The sequence below is a fragment of the Garra rufa genome, chromosome 8, assembly GCF_049309525.1.
Source record: "Garra rufa chromosome 8, GarRuf1.0, whole genome shotgun sequence".
NCBI lineage: Eukaryota > Metazoa > Chordata > Actinopteri > Cypriniformes > Cyprinidae > Garra > Garra rufa.
The window spans coordinates 9,906,176-9,927,505 of NC_133368.1; the positions used below are offsets into that span (position 1 = coordinate 9,906,176).

The window sequence follows — 21,330 nt, forward strand, 5'->3', positions numbered from 1 at the left end:
CGATGTCTTTATTTGCAGCATTTACAAATGTCAACAAACGGTGAATGAAAGACGCTGTGATTGGAGATGTGTTTGTTGTGTGTCGTGGGTTTCATGATAATGGACATGGAATGCAAATACGCGATGAAAAGAGCCAAAAAACTGACTAAATCTTTTATGACAGCTTTTAGTTTTACATATCATTGAGGCTGAGAAAAGAACACAACGCTGCAAACAACAGGTAGCTCAATGGTGTTATTATCATTGTTTTCCATATCTGTCGAGTAAATAAATTTATACGGCTTTTAAAATGCCTGGTACCGTCTCAGGTTACATATGTAACCCTAGTTCCCTGAAGGGAACGAGACGCTGTGTCGAAACACTGTGGGAACGCCTCCAGCGTCCAACTAGTCCAATAGAAGTGTGAGACGTCACGGGCGCCATGACGTCACCGACCAGGAAGCATAAGAGCATGTATGGTGAAACACGGCGCTAGCTTCTGGAGACAGCAAGCAGGGATGCCGAAGTATGGCTTAGATACGCAGCATCTCGTTCCCTTCAGAGAACTAGGGCTACATACGTAACCTGAGGAACCTGACGAAGGAACCATAAGAAGCTCGAAAAAGAGGCCAGAAAGTAGGGCTAAGAGAGAGAGCCCGAAAGTAGGGCTTGGAAAAGGCCCGAAAGTAGGGCTAGAGAGAGAGGAAGTATCTCGATGATTGTCCGAGCCTGTCAAGGCGAGAGGACAAAGGAGCCAGGAGAGGCTCTAAGATCCAGGCCATAGTACCTGGTGAAGGTTAATGGTGTAGACCAGCCTGCCGCACTACAGATGTCGGCAACCGAAAGGCCCGAAATTAGGGCTTTAGAAGAAGAGATACTTCTGGTAGAATGAGCCTTGACTCCCAAAGGGGCTTATGGAAGGCTTAGCAGCTGGACGGCCTCTCCTCGGAGGGCCGTAACAGACCAGAAGTTGGTCAGCCTTCCTCCACAGGGCAGTTCTGTGGACGTATGCTCGCACTGGACACATACAATTAAGCTTTGCCTGGTTGGGCTCCTGAAAAGGAAGAGGATGAAAGGCCTGCAGCACAACAGGCCGTGGTGCTACTGTGGGGACCTTCGGAAGGTACCCCACCCGGGGGTACAGAAAAGATTTGGCCATACCAGGCGCAAAGTCTAAAAAGGAAGGAGCCACTGAGAGGGCCTGAAGATCCCCAACCCTCTTGAGGGAGGTAATAGCCAGCAGAAAGGCAATCTTTAGGGTAAGAAGACGGTCGGAGACCTCTTCTAAAGGCTTGAAAGGAGGCTTACACAGGGAATCAAGCACCACAGCCAGATCTCAAGGAGGGACGCGAGAGCGTGCTGAGGTCTCAATCTCAGCGCACTGCGGAGGAAATGTGTAACAAGGGGGTGTCTGCCCACTAAAATGCCACCAAGAGGGGTGTGGTAAGCAGCTATGGCCGCCATATACACCTTCAGGGTGGAGTGGGTCAACCCGGCGGAAAGACGGGCCTGTAAAAACTCCAGCACTGTACCAATTGGGCAGTTAACTGGGTCTAACCGGCGGTCTCTGCACCAAGAAGTGAAGAGTCTCCACTTCAAGGCATACAGTTTCCTCATAGACGGAGCTCTGGATTGGAGGATGGTCTCTACAACCTCAGTTGAGAGACCCGAAGCTACTAGCCGTGCCCCCTCAGGGGCCACACCCATAGCTTCCATCGCTCCGGGCAAGGGTGGAGAATCTCTCCCCCTGCCTGTGAGAGTAGGTCTGGCCTGACGGGAATCTCCCAGGGAGAGCCATCTAGAAGGGATATTAGATCCGAGAACCAGACTCGACCCGGCCAGCACGATGCTACTAGAAGAAGCCGGTCCCCTTCCTGGCGCACTCTCGCCAGAACTCCCGGGAGCAGAGCAATCGGGGGAAATGCGTACAGACTTAACCTCGGCCAGGTCTGTACCATAGCATCCAGTCCTAGAGGAGCTGGATGATGAAGAGAGAATCAGAGGGGACATTGCGCATTCTCCTGAATCGCGAAGAGGTCCACCTGAGCCTGTCCAAAAATTCTCCAGATCTGCTTCACCACCTCGGGGTGAAGCATCCATTCCCCGGGCCTCAGCCCCTGCCTCGACAGGATGTCTGCTCCCAAGTTGAGGTGCCCAGGGATGTGCACTGCTCTCAGTGAGAGGAGTTTCCCTTGGGCCCACACAAGGATCTGGTTACGCCAACTTGTACAAGGGGCGCGTGCGCAGACCTCCTTGGTGGTTGATGTAAGAGACCACCGCTGTGTTGTCGGTGCGCACCAACACATGGTGACCTCTTAGGTCTGGGAGAAAGTGTTTCAGAGCCTGAAACATGGCCATCATCTCCAGGCAATTGTTGTGCCACGTGAGATGATGGTCTCTCCATAGACTGTGGGCTGAGCGGCTACTCATGACCGCTCCCCAACCAGTGAGGGACGCATCTGTCGCAAGCATGACGCGGCGACAGGGAGCTCCCAGCACTGGGCCCTGAGTCAAGAACCAAGGCTTCCTCCACATGTCTAAGGCACGAAAGCCTCGCCGCGTGACCTTGATAATGCAAAGTTGGTTTCCCCTCGGGGAGAACCCCTTGGCTTTGAGCCACCATGTACAGCTGGCCAAAAAGAAATACGTTGGACGCAGCTGCCATCAGACCCAGCAGTTTTTGAAACTGCTTTACAGTGAGTGACCGGCCCTCTTTCACTCTCGCGACCTGGGTGCGAATTGAACTGACACCAGCGGGAGACAGATGTGCCCACATCGTGGTTGAATCCCACACCACACCGAGATAAGTGGTTCTCTGTAATGAAGAAAGCACACTTTTCTTGGCATTTAGTCTTAATCCCAGCACTTTCATATGTGACAGAACAACATCTCGATGTTGAACCGCCATCTATTCTGACTGGGACAAAATCAGCCAATCATCGATATAGTTGAGTATGCAGATGCCCTGGAGTCGCAGAGGAGCCAGAGCTGCATCCACACACTTCGTAAAAGTGCGGGGTGAGAGTGCAAGGCCGAAAGGAAAAACCCGATATTGTTATTCTTCGCCCCTGAAAGCATACCTCAGGAACTTCCTGTGTTGGGGAAGGATGGAGATGTGAAAGTAGGCATCTTTGAGATCTATAGTCAAAAATCAGTCCTCGGACCTGATGTGTGAGTCCACCTCTTTCACCGTCAGCATTTTGAATTTGAGGCGCATGACCGAGCGATTTAGAATGCGTAGGTCTAGAATAGGCCTCAGCCCTCCATCCTGCTCGGGACCCACCATGGTGGTAAAGATATGGATGTAAACGTAAATATGGATGTAATGTAAATGTAATGTAAAATGTAATGTAAATGTAAATGGTGGTAAAGGTGGTATGGAGGTAAACCGAACTGAATGTGGTATCCTTTTTCTACAGTGCGCAGGACCCACTGAGAGACATTTGGCAGAAGTTTCCACGCTGCCAGAAAGTCTACTAGGGGAATCAGCCTCTCGCGACTGACCACTGGATTTAAAGGAACGGCTAGCCGGGGGTGCCGAAACTGGGGACTGAATAACCCAACAAGCTGTTCAAGGGACCTCTGAGGAGGTCGCGAGCCTCCTAGCACCGCTACGAGATCGGGTGGTGACTGAGTGTAGTCTTGTTGTGACAAGATGGCGGCGCGCACAGACGCAGCGGCTCCTCGCTCTCCCTTTCAGTGTTTGTTATGTGTGTTTTTGTTTACATGTTTGTTTTTAAATGTAAAATTCATAGGCTCTCATTGTTCTGCTGATTTGGAGTATCTGACAGTTAAATGCAGACCGAACTATCTTCTGCGCGAATTTACCGCTGTTATAGTCACCGCTGTTTACATTCCACCAGATACTAATGCTAGCGCAGCCTTAGCTACCTGTACAATACAATAAACGCTCATCAGAGCACTTACCCAGATGCATCCCATACCATTGCGGGAGATTTTAATCACGCAAATTTAAAGGCTGCTCTTCCAAAATTTCACCAACACATTAATTGTGCTACCAGAGGTGCAAGGACATTAGACAAGGTTTACTCAAACACTAAAAACGGACTTAAATCAATACCTCTACCACATCTTGGCCAGTCAGATCACCTATCCATACTACTAATTCCAGCGTACACACCTTTAGGGAGGAAAATTCAACCCACCATAAAGACTGCAAAAACATGGCCTGAAGGAGCATCCATGCAGCTGCAGGACTGCTTTGATAGGACAAACTGGGACATTTTTGAATCAGAAGACCTGGAAGAGTACACATCAACTGTACTCTGCTACATACAAAACTGTGTTGACAATGTCACAGTAGACAAAAACATTAAGATCTACCCCAACCAAAAGCCCTGGATGACGAAGAAGGTCAAAAATCTCCTCAAAGACCGCAACAATGCCTTCAGGTCTGGTGACAAAGCACTGTACAGCATTTCCAGAACTAACCTGAAGAAAGGCATCAGAGAGGCTAAAGCAGCCTACAAAGGGAGAATTGAGGACCACTTCACCAACAACAACCCACGGCTGGCATGGCAGGGTCTCCAACAAATCACAAACTACAAATCCAACAACCACACAACTGTTAATGGCGATGCTACCTTGGCTGAAGAATTAAACTGTTTCTTTGCTCGCTTCGAGGTGGAAACGACAAGGTCAGTTAATGCTCCTCCATTAGTGAATACACCCCCATTAGCTGCCAGCAACCACATACTCACCCTACAAGAGCATGACGTGAGACAGATGCTCAGAACAGTTAACCCAAGGAAAGCATCCGGACCTGATGGCGTGAGTGATAAAGTGCTGAAGGTCTGTGCCGACCAGCTCTCCGAGTTGTGTTTACAAAGCTCTTTAATCTGTCCCTGTCTAAATCTATCGTTCCATCCTGCCTGAAGTCCACCACCATTATACCACTGCCGAAAAAGACTGCTACAACGTGTCCTAATGACTATCGTCCAGTCACACTCACTCCAGTTATCACCAAGTGCTTCGAGAGGCTGGTCTTACGGCACATCAAAGCCAGTCTTCCACCTACCTTCGATCCACACCAGTTTGCGTACAGAGCGAACCGGTCCACAGAGGACGCTATCACCACGGCTCTTCACTCTGCTCTGACACACCTTGAACACCAAGGGAGCTATGTGAGGATGCTCTTCATAGACTTTAGCTCAGCTTTTAATACGGTAAACCCGGACACACTCATAAAAAAACTTGCAGACTTAGGCCTCTCTGGAACAACATGTCTCTGGATCGAAGACTTTCTCAGCAACCGCCCCCAGAGAGTCAAGATAGGCCCCAATCTCTCCTCCACCATCACACTCAGCACTGGAACCCCGCAAGGATGCGTGCTGAGCCCTCTACTCTACACCCTCTATACCCACGACTGCTCTCCTGCTCACCACACCAACAGAATCATTAAGTTTGCGGATGCCACAACCGTGGTCGGTCTTATCTCTGATGATGATGAGTCTGCCTACAGGGACGAAGTCCAAAGACTAACAACATGGTGCACGGATAACAGCCTCATCCTCAACTCCTCAAAAACAAAAGAACTAATAATAAACTTCCGTAGAAACAGTGCAGACCCTACACCACTGTACATTAATGGGGACTGTGTGGAAAGAGTTTCAGATCACAAATTTCTGGGTATATACATCTCCTCAGATCTTACATGGACCACGAACACTAATGCGGCAGTCAAGAAAGCACAGCAGAGGCTTCATTTCCTCAGAATCCTGAAACAAAACCACCTACAGGAGAAACTTCCGGTGTCTTTTTACCGTTGCTCCATTGGAAGTGTGCTGACGTATTGCATTTCTGTGTGGTATGCCAGCTGTTCAGCAGCAGACAGGAGAGATCTTCAGAGAATCATCAACACCGCCCAGAAAATCATTGGCTGCCCCCTGTCCTCTCTGGAGGTCTTATCCAGCTCTCACTGCATCAATAGAGCAACCAGGATACTGAAGGACCCATCCCATCCCGGACATCATCTGTTCAACCGACTGCCCTCGGGCAGACGTTTCAGGTCCATCACATCACGAACAAACAGACTCAAAAACAGTTTCTACCCCAGAGCCATTTGCGAACTGAACACCCTAAAACCACCTACATAAACTTTCAGTAGCTAGAACAACATGTGCAATATTGCACAGTTTTAAAAACTAATATTTGCACAATATTTACGAATATATCGTAAAGTGAGTTCAGTCCTCAGACGAGAAAGAACGACGGCGCGTAAGTGTCTACTTTAATACTATTTCACTAGGCGGTCGTTACTTAGAGTTGCTGCTAAAAGCACTTTGTCGTTTCTGTTTAATTACTTATTCCTAAGTATTAATTTTAAGCCGCTGTTCTCTTAAGCACTCTGTAGTTTCTATTCACTTATTCGTTAATATTAAATTTGAGCTGCTTCTAAAACGCACTCTGTAGTTTCTATTTACTTATTGGTTAATATTAAATTTGAGCTGCTTCTAAAACGCACTCTGTAGTTTCTATTTACTTATTTGTTAATATTAAATTTGAGCTGCTTCTAAAACGCACTCTGTAGTTTCTATTTACTTATTGGTTAATATTAAATTTGAGCTGCTTCTAAAACGCACTCTGTAGTTTCTATTTACTTATTGGTTAATATTAAATTTGAGCTGCTTCTAAAACGCACTCTGTAGTTTCTATTTACTTATTGGTTAATATTAAATTTGAGCTGCTTCTAAAACGCACTCTGTAGTTTCTATTTACTTATTGGTTAATATTAAATTTGAGCTGCTTCTAAAACGCACTCTGTAGTTTCTATTCACTTATTCGTTAATATTAATTTTGAGCTGCTTCTTAAAGTACTCTGTTGTTCTATTTAATTATTCGTTTGTTTTATTTACATCTATTCACTGTTAGAAAAGGAGTGTTCTTCTGTTATTTGTCCTGCGATTGTTTTTGCTTTAAATTCTAGTTTTTATTGCAATCATTAAAATTGATAACTGAGCGTACGGCCAAGGGAAGCTTTTGTTTTTGTCATATCGTTCCCTTCTGGAGCTATTACAAGTGCGAAGCTGTTGCTTTTTGAGTTTCGATTGAGCCATTTTGCGTGCGGGCGAGACATTCGCGGCTCACTGAGCCTAGGAGGCGTGGCTAGCGAGAATACTGCTTAAATAGTTTGCTTACTTTCCATACTGCGGGAAAGTGAGTTCAGTCCTCAGACGAGAAAGAACGACGGCGCGTAAGTGTCTACTTTAATACTATTTCACTAGGCGGTCGTTACTTAGAGTTGCTGCTAAAAGCACTTTGTCGTTTCTGTTTAATTACTTATTCCTAAGTATTAATTTTAAGCCGCTGTTCTCTTAAGCACTCTGTAGTTTCTATTCACTTATTCGTTAATATTAAATTTGAGCTGCTTCTAAAACGCACTCTGTAGTTTCTATTTACTTATTGGTTAATATTAAATTTGAGCTGCTTCTAAAACGCACTCTGTAGTTTCTATTTACTTATTTGTTAATATTAAATTTGAGCTGCTTCTAAAACGCACTCTGTAGTTTCTATTTACTTATTGGTTAATATTAAATTTGAGCTGCTTCTAAAACGCACTCTGTAGTTTCTATTTACTTATTGGTTAATATTAAATTTGAGCTGCTTCTAAAACGCACTCTGTAGTTTCTATTTACTTATTGGTTAATATTAAATTTGAGCTGCTTCTAAAACGCACTCTGTAGTTTCTATTTACTTATTGGTTAATATTAAATTTGAGCTGCTTCTAAAACGCACTCTGTAGTTTCTATTCACTTATTCGTTAATATTAATTTTGAGCTGCTTCTTAAAGTACTCTGCTGTTCTATTTAATTATTCGTTTGTTTTATTTACATCTATTCACTGTTAGAAAAGGAGTGTTCTTCTGTTATTTGTCCTGCGATTGTTTTTGCTTTAAATTCTAGTTTTTATTGCAATCATTAAAATTGATAACTGAGCGTACGGCCAAGGGAAGCTTTTGTTTTTGTCATATCGTTCCCTTCTGGAGCTATTACAAGTGCGAAGCTGTTGCTTTTTGAGTTTCGATTGAGCCATTTTGCGTGCGGGCGAGACATTCGCGGCTCACTGAGCCTAGGAGGCGTGGCTAGCGAGAATACTGCTTAAATAGTTTGCTTACTTTCCATACTGCGGGAAAGTGAGTTCAGTCCTCAGACGAGAAAGAACGACGGCGCGTAAGTGTCTACTTTAATACTATTTCACTAGGCGGTCGTTACTTAGAGTTGCTGCTAAAAGCACTTTGTCGTTTCTGTTTAATTACTTATTCCTAAGTATTAATTTTAAGCCGCTGTTCTCTTAAGCACTCTGTAGTTTCTATTCACTTATTCGTTAATATTAAATTTGAGCTGCTTCTAAAACGCACTCTGTAGTTTCTATTTACTTATTGGTTAATATTAAATTTGAGCTGCTTCTAAAACGCACTCTGTAGTTTCTATTTACTTATTTGTTAATATTAAATTTGAGCTGCTTCTAAAACGCACTCTGTAGTTTCTATTTACTTATTGGTTAATATTAAATTTGAGCTGCTTCTAAAACGCACTCTGTAGTTTCTATTTACTTATTGGTTAATATTAAATTTGAGCTGCTTCTAAAACGCACTAGTTTCTATTTACTTATTGGTTAATATTAAATTTGAGCTGCTTCTAAAACGCACTCTGTAGTTTCTATTTACTTATTGGTTAATATTAAATTTGAGCTGCTTCTAAAACGCACTCTGTAGTTTCTATTCACTTATTCGTTAATATTAATTTTGAGCTGCTTCTTAAAGTACTCTGTTGTTCTATTTAATTATTCGTTTGTTTTATTTACATCTATACACTGTTAGAAAAGGAGTGTTCTTCTGTTATTTGTCCTGCGATTGTTTTTGCTTTAAATTCTAGTTTTTATTGCAATCATTAAAATTGATAACTGAGCGTACGGCCAAGGGAAGCTTTTGTTTTTGTCATATCGTTCCCTTCTGGAGCTATTACAAGTGCGAAGCTGTTGCTTTTTGAGTTTCGATTGAGCCATTTTGCGTGCGGGCGAGACATTCGCGGCTCACTGAGCCTAGGAGGCGTCCCTAGCTTTTATCATTGAAGCACTGTTTGGTTGTCTATTTAACTGCGTCAGAGGAAGCGTTCAGCCTCCTCGCGTGAAGACCGACGAGAGTAAAGACTGCGACTTTTCCTGCGCGACTTCTCCGAGCAACGACACCGACAACGCACTTAAGTAGGCTACTCCTCTCCTTTATTTCACTCTTCTTTCTGTCCTCCTCTATCATGTGTTTCCAACTCATTCCGGTGGTCTCTTCACACCGCACTAATATCACACGCACACGTCGACGCAATATTTCTAACCTGCGTCCTATCGACACTTCTTCCACTGAACCTTTCTCTTTCACGGTTGGACTCTGGAACTGTCAATCAGCTGTCAACAAATCTGACTTCATTTCAGCATTTTCTGTGCAATCTGGTTTGAGCATTCTAGGCTTGACTGAGACCTGGATTCGTCCAGAAGACTCTGCAACCCCAGCTGCTCTTTCTAATAACTTTTCCTTCTCTCACACCCCTCGTCAGACTGGAAGGGGTGGGGGGACGGGACTTCTTATTTCTAACAACTGGAAATACTCAACCCATTCTCCTCTATGCAATTATAGTTCATTTGAATCTCATACAATCACTGTAACATCTCCTATCGAACTCCACATTGTGGTAATCTACCGCCCTCCTACTCAACTTGGCATCTTCTTAGAAGAGCTGGATGGGCTGCTGTCCTCGTTTCCAGAGGATGGCAGCCCACTTCTAGTCTTTGGGGACCTCAACATTCACCTTGACAAACCCTATGCTGCTGACTTCAATTCACTTCTAGCTTCATTTGATCTACAACGTGTTATCACTACATGCACTCATAAATCTGGCAACCAACTTGATCTCATTTACATGCGAAATTGTATTTCAGACAATATTGTGGTCAAACCCCTACACATCTCTGACCACTTCTTCATTACATTTGACCTACATCTTGCTACTTGTGCACTCCCAACCCCTCTACCTGTTACTTTTAGAAGAAACCTACGCTCTCTCTCACACTCCCATCTTTCTTCTTTAGTATCCTCCTCCCTTCCCTCTCCTACTCACTTCTCATCCCTGGACACTAATGCAGCAACTGACACCTTATGCTCCACTATTACCTCCTGTCTAGATGCTATATGCCCTCTCTCCTCCAGGCCAGCACGATCTGCTCCGACAACCCCTTGGTTATCCGATGTTCTTCGTGAGCATCGTTCCAAACTTAGGGCAGCTGAGAGAAAATGGCACAAATCTAAGGATCCATCCGACCTCAGTATGTATCGGTCTATGCTCTCATCTTTCGCTACCCAAGTACATACAGCCAAATCTTCATACTTCCACAACAGGATCAACAATTCCCCGGACGCACGCAACCTTTTCAAAACATTTAATACACTGCTTTGTCCCCCTCCACCACCTCCCACAACTTCTATAACAGCTGATGATTTCGCCACATTTTTTACAGACAAAACTACATCGATCAATAATAAGTTCTCAGCTCCACACATACAGGAACTAAAATTGACCACAATCACGGCTGGAACCCCCCACTTCTCCTTCTGTCCTTGCTCGGAGGCAGAAGTAACCAAACTTTTCCTCTCCAGCCATCCGACGACATGTCCTTTAGATCCTATCCCCTCACACCTTCTCCAAGCAATCTCCCCTACAATCCTACCGGCGCTCACACACATCATCAACACATCTCTTCTCACAGGCACTTTTCCCACTACATTTAAGCAGGCCCGGGTAACCCCACTGCTCAAAAAACCTACACTTAACTCCTCACTCATAGACAACTACAGACCTGTCTCCCTCCTTCCATTCATAGCAAAAACACTGGAACGGGCTGTTTTCAACCAGCTATCCTTATTCCTCTCACAGAACAATCTACTGGACTCTAACCAATCAGGGTTCAGAAGCGGCCATTCAACTGAGACTGCGCTACTGTCTGTCACTGAAGCCTTGCGGACGGCAAAAGCTGAGTCCAAATCATCGGTACTCATCTTGCTGGACCTATCTGCAGCTTTTGACACTGTGAATCACCAGATCCTCCTGTCCACCCTCTCAATGCTGGGTATTACAGGGACTTCACTTCGCTGGTTCAAATCCTACCTCTCTGGTAGGTCTTTCAGAGTGGCCTGGGGAGGCGAGGTATCCAAAACTCATCAACTGGTCACTGGGGTTCCTCAGGGTTCAGTTCTTGGACCTCTCCTCTTCTCCATATACACTACATCTCTGGGCCCCATCATACAGGCACATGGCTTCTCCTACCATTGCTATGCTGATGACACACAGCTCTATCTTTCTTTCAAACCAGACGATCCATCGGTAGCTGCACGGATCTCAGGTTGCCTAGCGGATATCTCTGCATGGATGAAGGAACACCATCTACAGCTCAATCTAGCAAAGACGGAACTCCTTATCTTTCCTGCCACTCCATCTCTACAGCATGACTTCTCCATCCAGTTAGGTTCATCAACAATTACCCCATCAACTTCAGCCAGAAATCTGGGTGTTATCTTTGACAACCAACTGACTTTTAAAGACCACATAGCTAAGACCGCTCGATCTTGCAGGTTTGCATTGTACAACATCAGAAAGATCAGGCCCTTCCTAACAGAGCATGCTACACAACTCCTCGTCCAGGCCCTGGTCATTTCCAGGCTGGACTACTGCAATGCTCTTTTAGCTGGTCTTCCAGCATGTACAATCAAGCCTCTACAAATGATTCAGAATGCAGCAGCACGACTGGTCTTCAACGAGCCCAAAAAGGCCCATGTTACACCTCTCTTCATATCCCTGCACTGGCTACCGGTTACAGCACGCATCAAATTCAAGACACTGATGCTGGCCTATAGGACAGCCACCGGATCATCACCTGCCTACCTCCATTCACTACTACACATCTACACTCCTTCCAGAAGACTGAGATCCTCTAGTGAAAGACGCCTCATTGTACCACCACAGAGAGGTATTAAATCACTGTCCAGAACATTCTCGTTCAACGTTCCTGCCTGGTGGAATGATCTTCCCACCCCTATCCGGAATGCAGACTCCTTAACAGCTTTCAAACGACTGCTGAAAACCCATCTTTTTCGACACTATCTGACTCAATAAAAAAAAAAAAAAAAAAAAAAAAAAAAAAAATCTCCCTTCTAGCCTGTTTTTCCTCTCTTTCTTGATCTTCTCCTTCTAGCCTGCACTCTTCTAACAACGCCTGATATATGGTATTTTTGAACACTTCCTATGTTGATCTGCCTCCTTAGGATGAATCACTTGTTGTATTCCCAATTGTAAGTCGCTTTGGATAAAAGCGTCGGCTAAATGAATAAATGTAAATGTAAATGTAAATATCAGGGCATATCCTCAAGGCATCATTGCACTTCTGTTAATACTGCATTTTGCACCTGTTACTACCGGTTACTTGAACATTCATATTGCACTACCTAACATAGGAAATAAATTGCTGCTATTCCTGTTTTATTTATTATTTGTATCTTTTAATTTGTATTTTTTAATGTCACGTGTGTGTTACACCCAATGATTGCTTCTTCAATTTCGTTGTAACTATACAATGACAATAAAGGAATCTTGAATCTTGAATCTTGAGAGATATGCTCGCTGGCAGGGTGGTGTTGGCTGCCTCCTTGGTGGCGCGAAGAGACAGGTCAGCGGTTCTCCTGAGCTCAGCCAGATCTTCGGGCTGAACTCCATCGCCCTCGTCCAGCAGTTTCAGCAGGTCGGCTTGGTACGCCTGCAACACCACCATGGTGTGCAGACACGCACCAGCCTGACCTGCTGCCGCATAACCTTTCCCCGTCAGAGTGGAAGTAGTTCTGAGAGTTTTAGAGGGAAGGGTTGGAGCCTTCAGGGAAGATGCAGTATCGGGGGACAGATAGCCTGCAAGCGTCTGTTCCACCGGAGGCATTTCCCCATAAGCGTGCTCTGACAGCCCCGCCACGTGTGAATAATGAGCGGCAGACGGGCTGTAGACCTCGACACCTCAGTGTGGAGGTCAGGGAAAAATGGAAGGCTCCTGCGGGGAGGTGACAGCCGAGATCGCAGAAAACGCTCATCAAGCTTACTTTTTCGCGATTCAGCCCGTTTCTCGGCCGGCCAGTCTAGGCTTAGAGCAGACACAGCGCGAGAAACCACCTCCAACAGTTCCTCATACTGGGTGGACTGGGGTTGTGGTGCTTCGTCATCGACACCCTCCACATCAACCTCCTCAGAGGAAGAGAGGAGAAGTGCCGAGCCCTCTCTTTGGGGGGAAGAAACCGCAGAGCAGGCTTCCGATCCCAAAGAGAAAGCAGCAGATCTAGCAGGTGAGGAAAGAGATAGGGACTCGCCCGTCTCCATTCCCTCTGCTAGATCTAATTGTGAACCCCACGAGTGCAATCGCCACCCCGCCTCGGCGGAAGCGGGTGAAGACTCCCTTCTCAAAGAGAGCCTTCCTTGAACGAAGCACATGAAGTGGCATGCTCAAACAATGCGGGCAATCAGTCCCCTCGAGGGCTGATTTGAGTGAGCTTGTTTGTTTAAACAAACAGCTAAGTTGTCACCTCATTACTAAGAAATATATTGTAGCATTTAGTAGCAAAGCTGTTATATTTATAAAAGTCATGGGACAAAGGTTAAAATCCAGCTCCTGAATGTTGCGCAGTTCCATGAATTACAAACGCGAATTAAATAATGAATTAAATTTCTTACTTATATATAAAGTTCCCAACCTTAATAAAAAGTGAACACACACAGTACGCCTGCATTAAAATGCTCTGGAGTTCTTAGGGGATATGTGTGTTTAGACGTAGGTTGGATGTCCAGAATTTAAAACCACATTGGTGGCTCAGATCGTGGCTTAGATCGAATGCAAGAAAAAAAAAATCGGGATCTTGTGCAGATTTTTGTGTTTACATGTGTGCACCAAATTCCGATCTGTGTCAGCAAAAAAATATTTTTTTTTGTGCCAATGTAAACACAGCCAAGAACTGCGGAGGAACAGGTTGATTTACACCCACACCATATTTATCTTCATTATCTCACCTTTTCCATGCTCATCCTCTCAGGGATGGTAACGATGCAGTGATAACCTTTGACTGCTGCTGCCAGAGCAAGACCAATGCCTGAAAACACACATGATAAGCAATCTTTACCATCTCGGTCAGGGTTAAAAATCGCAGTCAGGGTCGCCTCTAGCTTTAGCTTCGACAATTAACAGACTGAAACAGCGCACAGTGTGGGGTGGTTGCAGGGGGGTATCGGGCCCGAGCTGTTGTTGATGTTGAATAACATCCAGCTGACTGTATTTGTACAGTAATTTTTTCACTTTGGTGCCAGACTGACTAGTTGGCACATGAGAGGTGGTTCTCCAGCATTCCAGTGCCTTAATTAAACTAAATGCCGCAGAGGCTCTTCCTCAACATGGCAGAGTTACAAACAACCAGTGCTTGCTTTTTAAAGACAAATATCAAAATGAGAATAAACATTATAATGGTGCAAATACACACCTGTGTTTCCTGATGTTGGCTCAATAATGGTGTCTCCAGGTTTAAGGATGCCATCTCTCTCAGCATCCTCGACCATACGCAGGGCGATTCTGTCCTTCACGCTGCCACTAGCATTGAAGAACTCACATTTAGCCACTAGACAGATAGAAAGATAGAAAAAAAAGATCAAAAGGCTTGCTGTTGACCATTTTTGCCATTTTTTGCCTTTGTGTCAGCAGTCTTAAGTCTCTATTTGATCATGTGACAAGATGACAATACTCTGGCGGCTAGGTTAAATGCTAAATCTGATAAACGGATTAGCTAAGCAGACCTAAGCAAGTAGCCATGCCATTCAAACATAAAAGAGGTTGTAAGAAGAGTCAGGAAAGAAAAGAACACAGAGACCACAAAGCTCCCAAAATTAGATTTTTTTTACCAATACTCCCCAGACTAGTCCCTTTCCAGCAGCAATATTTTTACATCATTATCAGTTCTTTTCATTATCAGGCTTTTGTGTTAGGTGTAAATTTAAAGAGAAATGATATGTCTATTTTTCCATTGGATTTGTATTATGTAATGTTAGCTTTTATTTTAAGCTACTAAGCCTGGTGAAAATGTAGATGTTCACACAATTATTATTATAAAATGTCTTTCTGACCACTACAACAGGGACGTAGGATTTACATTTCTTGCACAATTACTGTCATTCAGAGCCTGTTTTAGAGCAGTTTTAGTGCTCAGCCTTTCTCAATCTACCAACTTGCCAAGATGTTGATTGTGAATCATCACTCCATAACATCCACAGTTCCAAAAGCAGACCGCGCCTTTTCTAAATCAAAACTGATAAAATCAGAGTCAAGAGAGATTGAGTGGGCTGGCAATACTATTCACCAAGCGTCAACCCGTGAAATTAACAATAAGGACATTGTCTAATATTCAGTGAAGGGCCAGTTGGACGCAACTCAAATAGGCAAGTCTTTTGATTCAGTGTATCATACAGGTTGCCGTGTGTAAAAGTTATCATTTTTAGGTAAGGTCGCCAATGAGCACCCATTTCATTGTGTATATATACTTGTGGGTATCAATTGTGTGTGCTGCTAAGGTGCTGTCAGGTTTTGGGGCATGGTGTTGATAGGTTTTCAGACCTTATTTGTCTTATCTAGTCTCTTGCCTTTTGGAGAGGAATGCAGTTCCTTTGATTCCTGGGGTCACTATGCTAAAAATACGAAGAAAAAAAAAGTTTGTGGTAATTTCATCTCCACAGTGCTAAAAACACTATGCTTTTGATAACCTTGCATCTGTGCTTTGCAAATACAATAGGTAACACTTGCCAACTGTAAAATCAAATTCACGTACATAGGGTTCTCTTCTAGACACAAGCGCAGTGTGTTTGTATGTGCTTCATAACTGTGCAGCCCGGGGGCTCGCCGTAATAGCCTGCACTTGGGACCGTCATTACTAATGCTGCGTTCCAGGCATTTTTTTGAGCTTGTAAATCACAACTTCAAACCACGACTCACGACTTTGTAGCCTTCCAGGCAAGTCATGCCAAATTGCCTGAGCACATTTATTATTATTATATTATTAATTTGATTGCAATGTTATATTGTCCTAAAGTCTATTTTTCCACTGTGTATCACGTGCATAAACACCGCATCCGTAGGGGCTGACATTGTTGTTTCTCGGGTTATGTAACGTCAGGGAACTGGCTGGGAGTACATCGATCTAGTACGAGTTCATGGGTGCAAAGTCACGGGTTTGACTGCCGCTCCAGTGCACTTTCACAGGTAGATGGTTGGAAAAACACGGGTAATGGGTTGCCTGGAACACAGCATAAGTTACGCCACTGCACTTAGAATATAAATACAAAACTTTACTGCATAGTTTTTCTATTTACAATGTGAATGTATGAGGCAAGAGCAGTATGCTTAACCCCATACTATGTAGTATGGTAAAACAAACAAACAAAAAAAGTGAGTGAAAAGTGTAGTATGCCCAAATTCATGGTATTCATAAAAGAGTAGGCAAAAGGTATCTGGATGACATACTAGTTTTGGTCAGATTATGAATTTCATTCAATGGCAACAGGAGTGGATTTGTGAATGGCTGTGTAATGACGCAACTAACAAAATTACATCATGACATGTACATCTGGATTACATTCATAATACACACTTTCATACGATGTAGACCAGTGGTGTTTAGACTTGTTACCGGAGGGCAACTGTCCTGCAAATTTAGCTCCAATCCTAATTAAACACACCTGAACCAGCTAATCAACATCTTCAGACTCACTATGATTACCATGTTTTGAGCATGATAAGAATGTTGCTAGGTTGCAAGCATGTTTTTGCATGATTAGCATGTTGTATAAATATTGTGAGTTTGGACATACTGCTCTTTTCATACACTGTTTTTCATCTACTTTGTAGTAGGAAAGTAGGCAGATTTGGATGTAGCTTATATAAAAAAATCACATGTCCTTAAATGATCATGAGATTTTCATTTCATAACAGCACACACACACACACACACACACACACACACACACACACACACACACACACACACACACACACACACACACACACACATGTTGGGTTTACATGTTTTATGGGGACATTCCATAGGTGTAATGGTTTTCATACTGTACAAACCGTATTTTCTATCACCCTACACCTACCCTACACCTAAACCTAGCCCTCACAGGAGATTGTGCACACTTTTACTTCCTCAGAAAAAACTCATTGTGCATGATTTATAAGCCTGTTTCCTCATGGGGACCTAAGAAATGTCCCCACAAGGTCAAAATCTACTCTTATTACTATCCTTATGGGGACATTTGGTCCCCACAACGTGATGAATACCAGGTACACGCACACACACACACACACACACACACACACACACACACACACACACACACACACACACACACACACACACACACACACACACACAAAGTGCTGCATGAAACCAGGTGTTTAGACACATCCTCCACACCCACATGGTGCAGATACTCACAAAGCTCACACTTGAGGCCAAAAGCTTTAGGAATCTTGTTAATGCGGACCAGTGGGGTCTCTCCAATCCAGCTTAAAATGTTTGGAAGAATACTTGGTGCCTTTGTTCTGTGAGAGAAGGGAGCACATTAAGTGTTTACACACACAGGTCCACAAACACACATTAAAGCAATGTCAACCATCAACAGAACAGATTGAACTAAATCACTGAGACTCTGCAGATTGTGTTATTGCTTTCAGCATGTGGTAAGGGTGTGGTAATACATTTCTAAAAGTGTCATTCTTTCTGGGAAAAAACACTGAATGAAACTTCATGAGACTGTGTTTGGAAAAAATATCTGACATTTCAATACCGGAAGCATTGATTTAAATAATACAGATGGTAGGAAGTCTGTAACAGTTAACCTCTACCAATATAGGTAGATTCTAGCAAAGGTCTATATTTTAGCAAAAAGATCCCTGAAAAAAAAAAGGATTTTAACTTCTTTCTCTGTCATGTTTTCACAATAAATAAAACCACTGTATTTCAGTTTCAGTTTCTGTATTAATTCATTCTGACTTAAATTTAAATAATCTTTCTAGAATCATCTTTTTTGGGTCTAAATGATTTAGGAAAAACTTTAAAAATTCCAATGGTCAAACCTGGGTTTAGAACCAACTCAAACCTATTTCAACAAACATAAAATAAATAAAATAAAAATCAGTTGTCTGTATTTTACCTATATGACTATAAAAAATATAGTTTTGTATTATTTTTGCTTGTTATTAAATAAAAATATTGAAATAATAAGAGTTATTACTAATGTAATAATATGTGCTGGAAATGAAAATGAGTATTTAGTTTTTATGTTAATAAATAATAAAAATAAAAATTAATGATAATAATACATTTACTGTAACTGTCAAATTACAATACTAACATTTACAATACTTACTTCTTAATTTCTTCAAACATTAAACCATAAAACTTGAAAAACAAGCTTAAAGCTTGTCTTAAAGGGGTCATCCAATGCCCATTTTCCACAAGTTAATATGATGCTTTAGGGTCCAAATGAAAACTTTGTAATATACTTTGATTAAAAATTCTCTATGGTAGTGGCCCTTTAAATGAAATGAACCTCTGCTCACCCCGCCCTTCAGTTCTGTGGGGCGTGTCATTACATAGCACACGGGGTGTTGCCTAGACAACAGTTGGGGGTATAGTTGTATAGTTTAGGGGAAAAGAGACGAATGTGGTGTGTTTACTGTGGTAAAGAGATGAACGCGGTGTGTTTACTGTGGTAAAGAGAATAACGAGATGTGTTTACTGTGGTAAAGAGAAGAACGCGGTGTGTTTACTGTGGTAAAGAGAATAACGAGATGTGTTTACTGTGGTAAAGAGAAGAACGCGGTGTGTTTACTGTGTTTACTGTGGTAAAGAGACGAACGCGGTGTGTTTACTGTGGTAAAGAGAATAACGAGATGTGTTTACTGTGTTCACTGTGGTAAAGAGAAGAATGCGATGTCTTTACTGTGTTTACTGTGGTAAAGAGAAGAAAGCTGTGTTTTTACTGAGGCATAGCTGATTGAACGAGAGCAAAAAAGTGATCGGTTAACAGAACTTACCCCATCCTTATATTGAAATACATAAATGTGAGTGTTAGTCTTTACTCATGTGCAGTTGCGGGCTGTAAACACTTTCGCAGGTATTGCGTTAAGGTTACATCTTAATCATTAACAGACACCGTTTTAAACCATCTAGCCTTACAAAGCTAAGCTTTATACTGACCTTCGTTTATAAAGCAGTATGTTGAGAAATGATTCACGTAAACATGAACCCATTTAGATAGATCAGCGGTCACATTCCCTCAGTGCTGTCAGTTTACTTCACTCGGGGCGGGTCTATGCTAAAACATTGCTGTCTATGAACTATCGCAGGAGCGGCCTCTGTCGGTGTTACGCCACAATGACAGGCATCTGAGAACGGCTTGATATGAGAAGAGGCAAATTATTTTACTAAATTAAAAGAAAACTACTGGGTGGATCTTTGTCATTCTAGGGTGGTTGTGTACACACTCTCCCAACACACATTTAAGTTCAAACAGCTTGTAAAAGTGCATGTGGCACCGGATGACCCCTTTAAAGCTTGTCTTACATTGGAAAATAATTATGTAGCCCTACTGTACATTTTATTATTAAAAATAAATTATTTTTAAAACCTCAACATGTTTACTTGTACATATAATTATATTATAAAATCAGTTAATTTAATTTAACAAACAGGTAACAACAAATATAAATTCTCAGCAGTGAAAGGCAGTTTTACAGGCCTATCAGCACAGTTTGATTTTATAACAGCTCGTCTAATGTTAAAAGCAACCCTAGGTTCATGACACACCTTTCCGGAAACACCCTCCACACTTACAAATATGAATTCTTGTAAAGCCTGTAACAGATTTATTGTGTCGACATCTTACCTTTGCAAGTGCTTGTGGGGCGACTCTGTATTTGAGTCCCCAAGTTTCCAGGTGCATCTGCTGGGCAAATCTGGTCGAATCCATTTCCTCTCCATGGTGCCTTCTGATCCCTTCTCCGTGTGCTCTACATTCATGTTCTTTACCAGGGATAGGAAGTATTTCAGATACATGTATTTAAAATATGTATTTGAAATAGAAAATACTATGAATGTATAAAACATAAAATGCCCTAGCACTGTGGAGAATCAACAACTGGCAGACGATCTGTCTGATTTTTACTGCAGGTTTGAAAAAAACACCATTAACACCTCCAGCAACCCCCCTCTCCCCCACTCCTGCCAGATCAGTGAAGATGTTGTGCATCAGGTCTTCAGAAAAAAAAAAAAACAAGAGAAGAAAGGACTATCTGAAAACCTGTGCTGACCAGCTGGACCCCATCTTTTCACAGATCTTCAACAGATCACTGGAGCTGTGCGAAGTCCCTTCCTGCTTCAAATGCTCCACAATCATCCTCATCCCAAAGAAGCCTGTAGCTATAACATCTATGGCCATGAAGTCATTTGAAAAACCTGTGCTGGCTTATCGTTTGCTTACTGAGAAAACAGGTCTGTGGATGATGCAGTCAACATGGGACTGCACTACATCCTGCAGCATCTGGACAGACCAGGGACTTACAGTGGTGCAAAAAAGTGTTGGCCCCCTTCCTTTTTTTTTGCATGTTTGCATGTTTGTCACTTTAATGTTTCAGATCATCAAACTAATTTAAATATTGATCAAAAATAACACAAGTGAACACAACATGCAGTTTTTGAATGAAGTTTTTTTATTATGAAGGGGAAACAAAATCCAAACCCATATGGCCCTGCGTGAAAAAGAGTTTGCCCAGTCTCTTTCTTACAGTGGAGGCAACACAGGCCTGCAGTTCTTTAGATGTTGTTGTGGGGTCTTTTGTGACCTCTTGGATGAGTTGCCGCTGTACTCTTGGGGTAATTTTGGTCGGCCGGCCACTCCTGGGAAGGTTCACCACTGTTCCATGTTTTCGCCATTTGTGGATAATGGCTCTCACTGTGGTTCGCTGGAGTCCCAAAGCTTTAGAAATGGCTTTACAACCTTTTCAAGACTGATAGATCTCAATTACTTTCTTTCTCATTTGTTCCTGAATTTCTTTGGATCTCAACATGATGTGTAGCTTTTGAGGATCTTTTGGTCTACTTCACCTTGTCAGGCAGGTGATTTCTTGATTGCAACAGGTGTGGTAGTAATCAGGCCTGGGTGTGGCTAGAATTACTAAACTCTAAAGGTGTGATAAACCACAGTTATGTTT

The 21,330-nt window shown here is 43.0% G+C and overlaps 1 protein-coding gene across 1 annotated transcript in view; it reads right to left on the reverse strand.

Moving 5' to 3' along the window:
* Positions 1 to 20,129, reverse strand: part of LOC141340598 (cystathionine beta-synthase-like protein) — a 36,226-nt gene extending 16,097 nt beyond the window's left edge. Inside the window, exons 1-4 of the mRNA XM_073845632.1 lie at positions 20,007 to 20,129; positions 17,552 to 17,658; positions 14,549 to 14,683; positions 14,085 to 14,164 (exon numbers count right to left, since the gene is read on the reverse strand). Coding sequence (XP_073701733.1) covers positions 14,085 to 14,164; positions 14,549 to 14,683; positions 17,552 to 17,658; positions 20,007 to 20,101 — 417 coding nt within the window. The 5' untranslated portion in view covers positions 20,102 to 20,129. The remainder of the gene's footprint in view (positions 1 to 14,084; positions 14,165 to 14,548; positions 14,684 to 17,551; positions 17,659 to 20,006) is intronic.
* Positions 20,130 to 21,330: the final 1,201 nt, after the last annotated feature.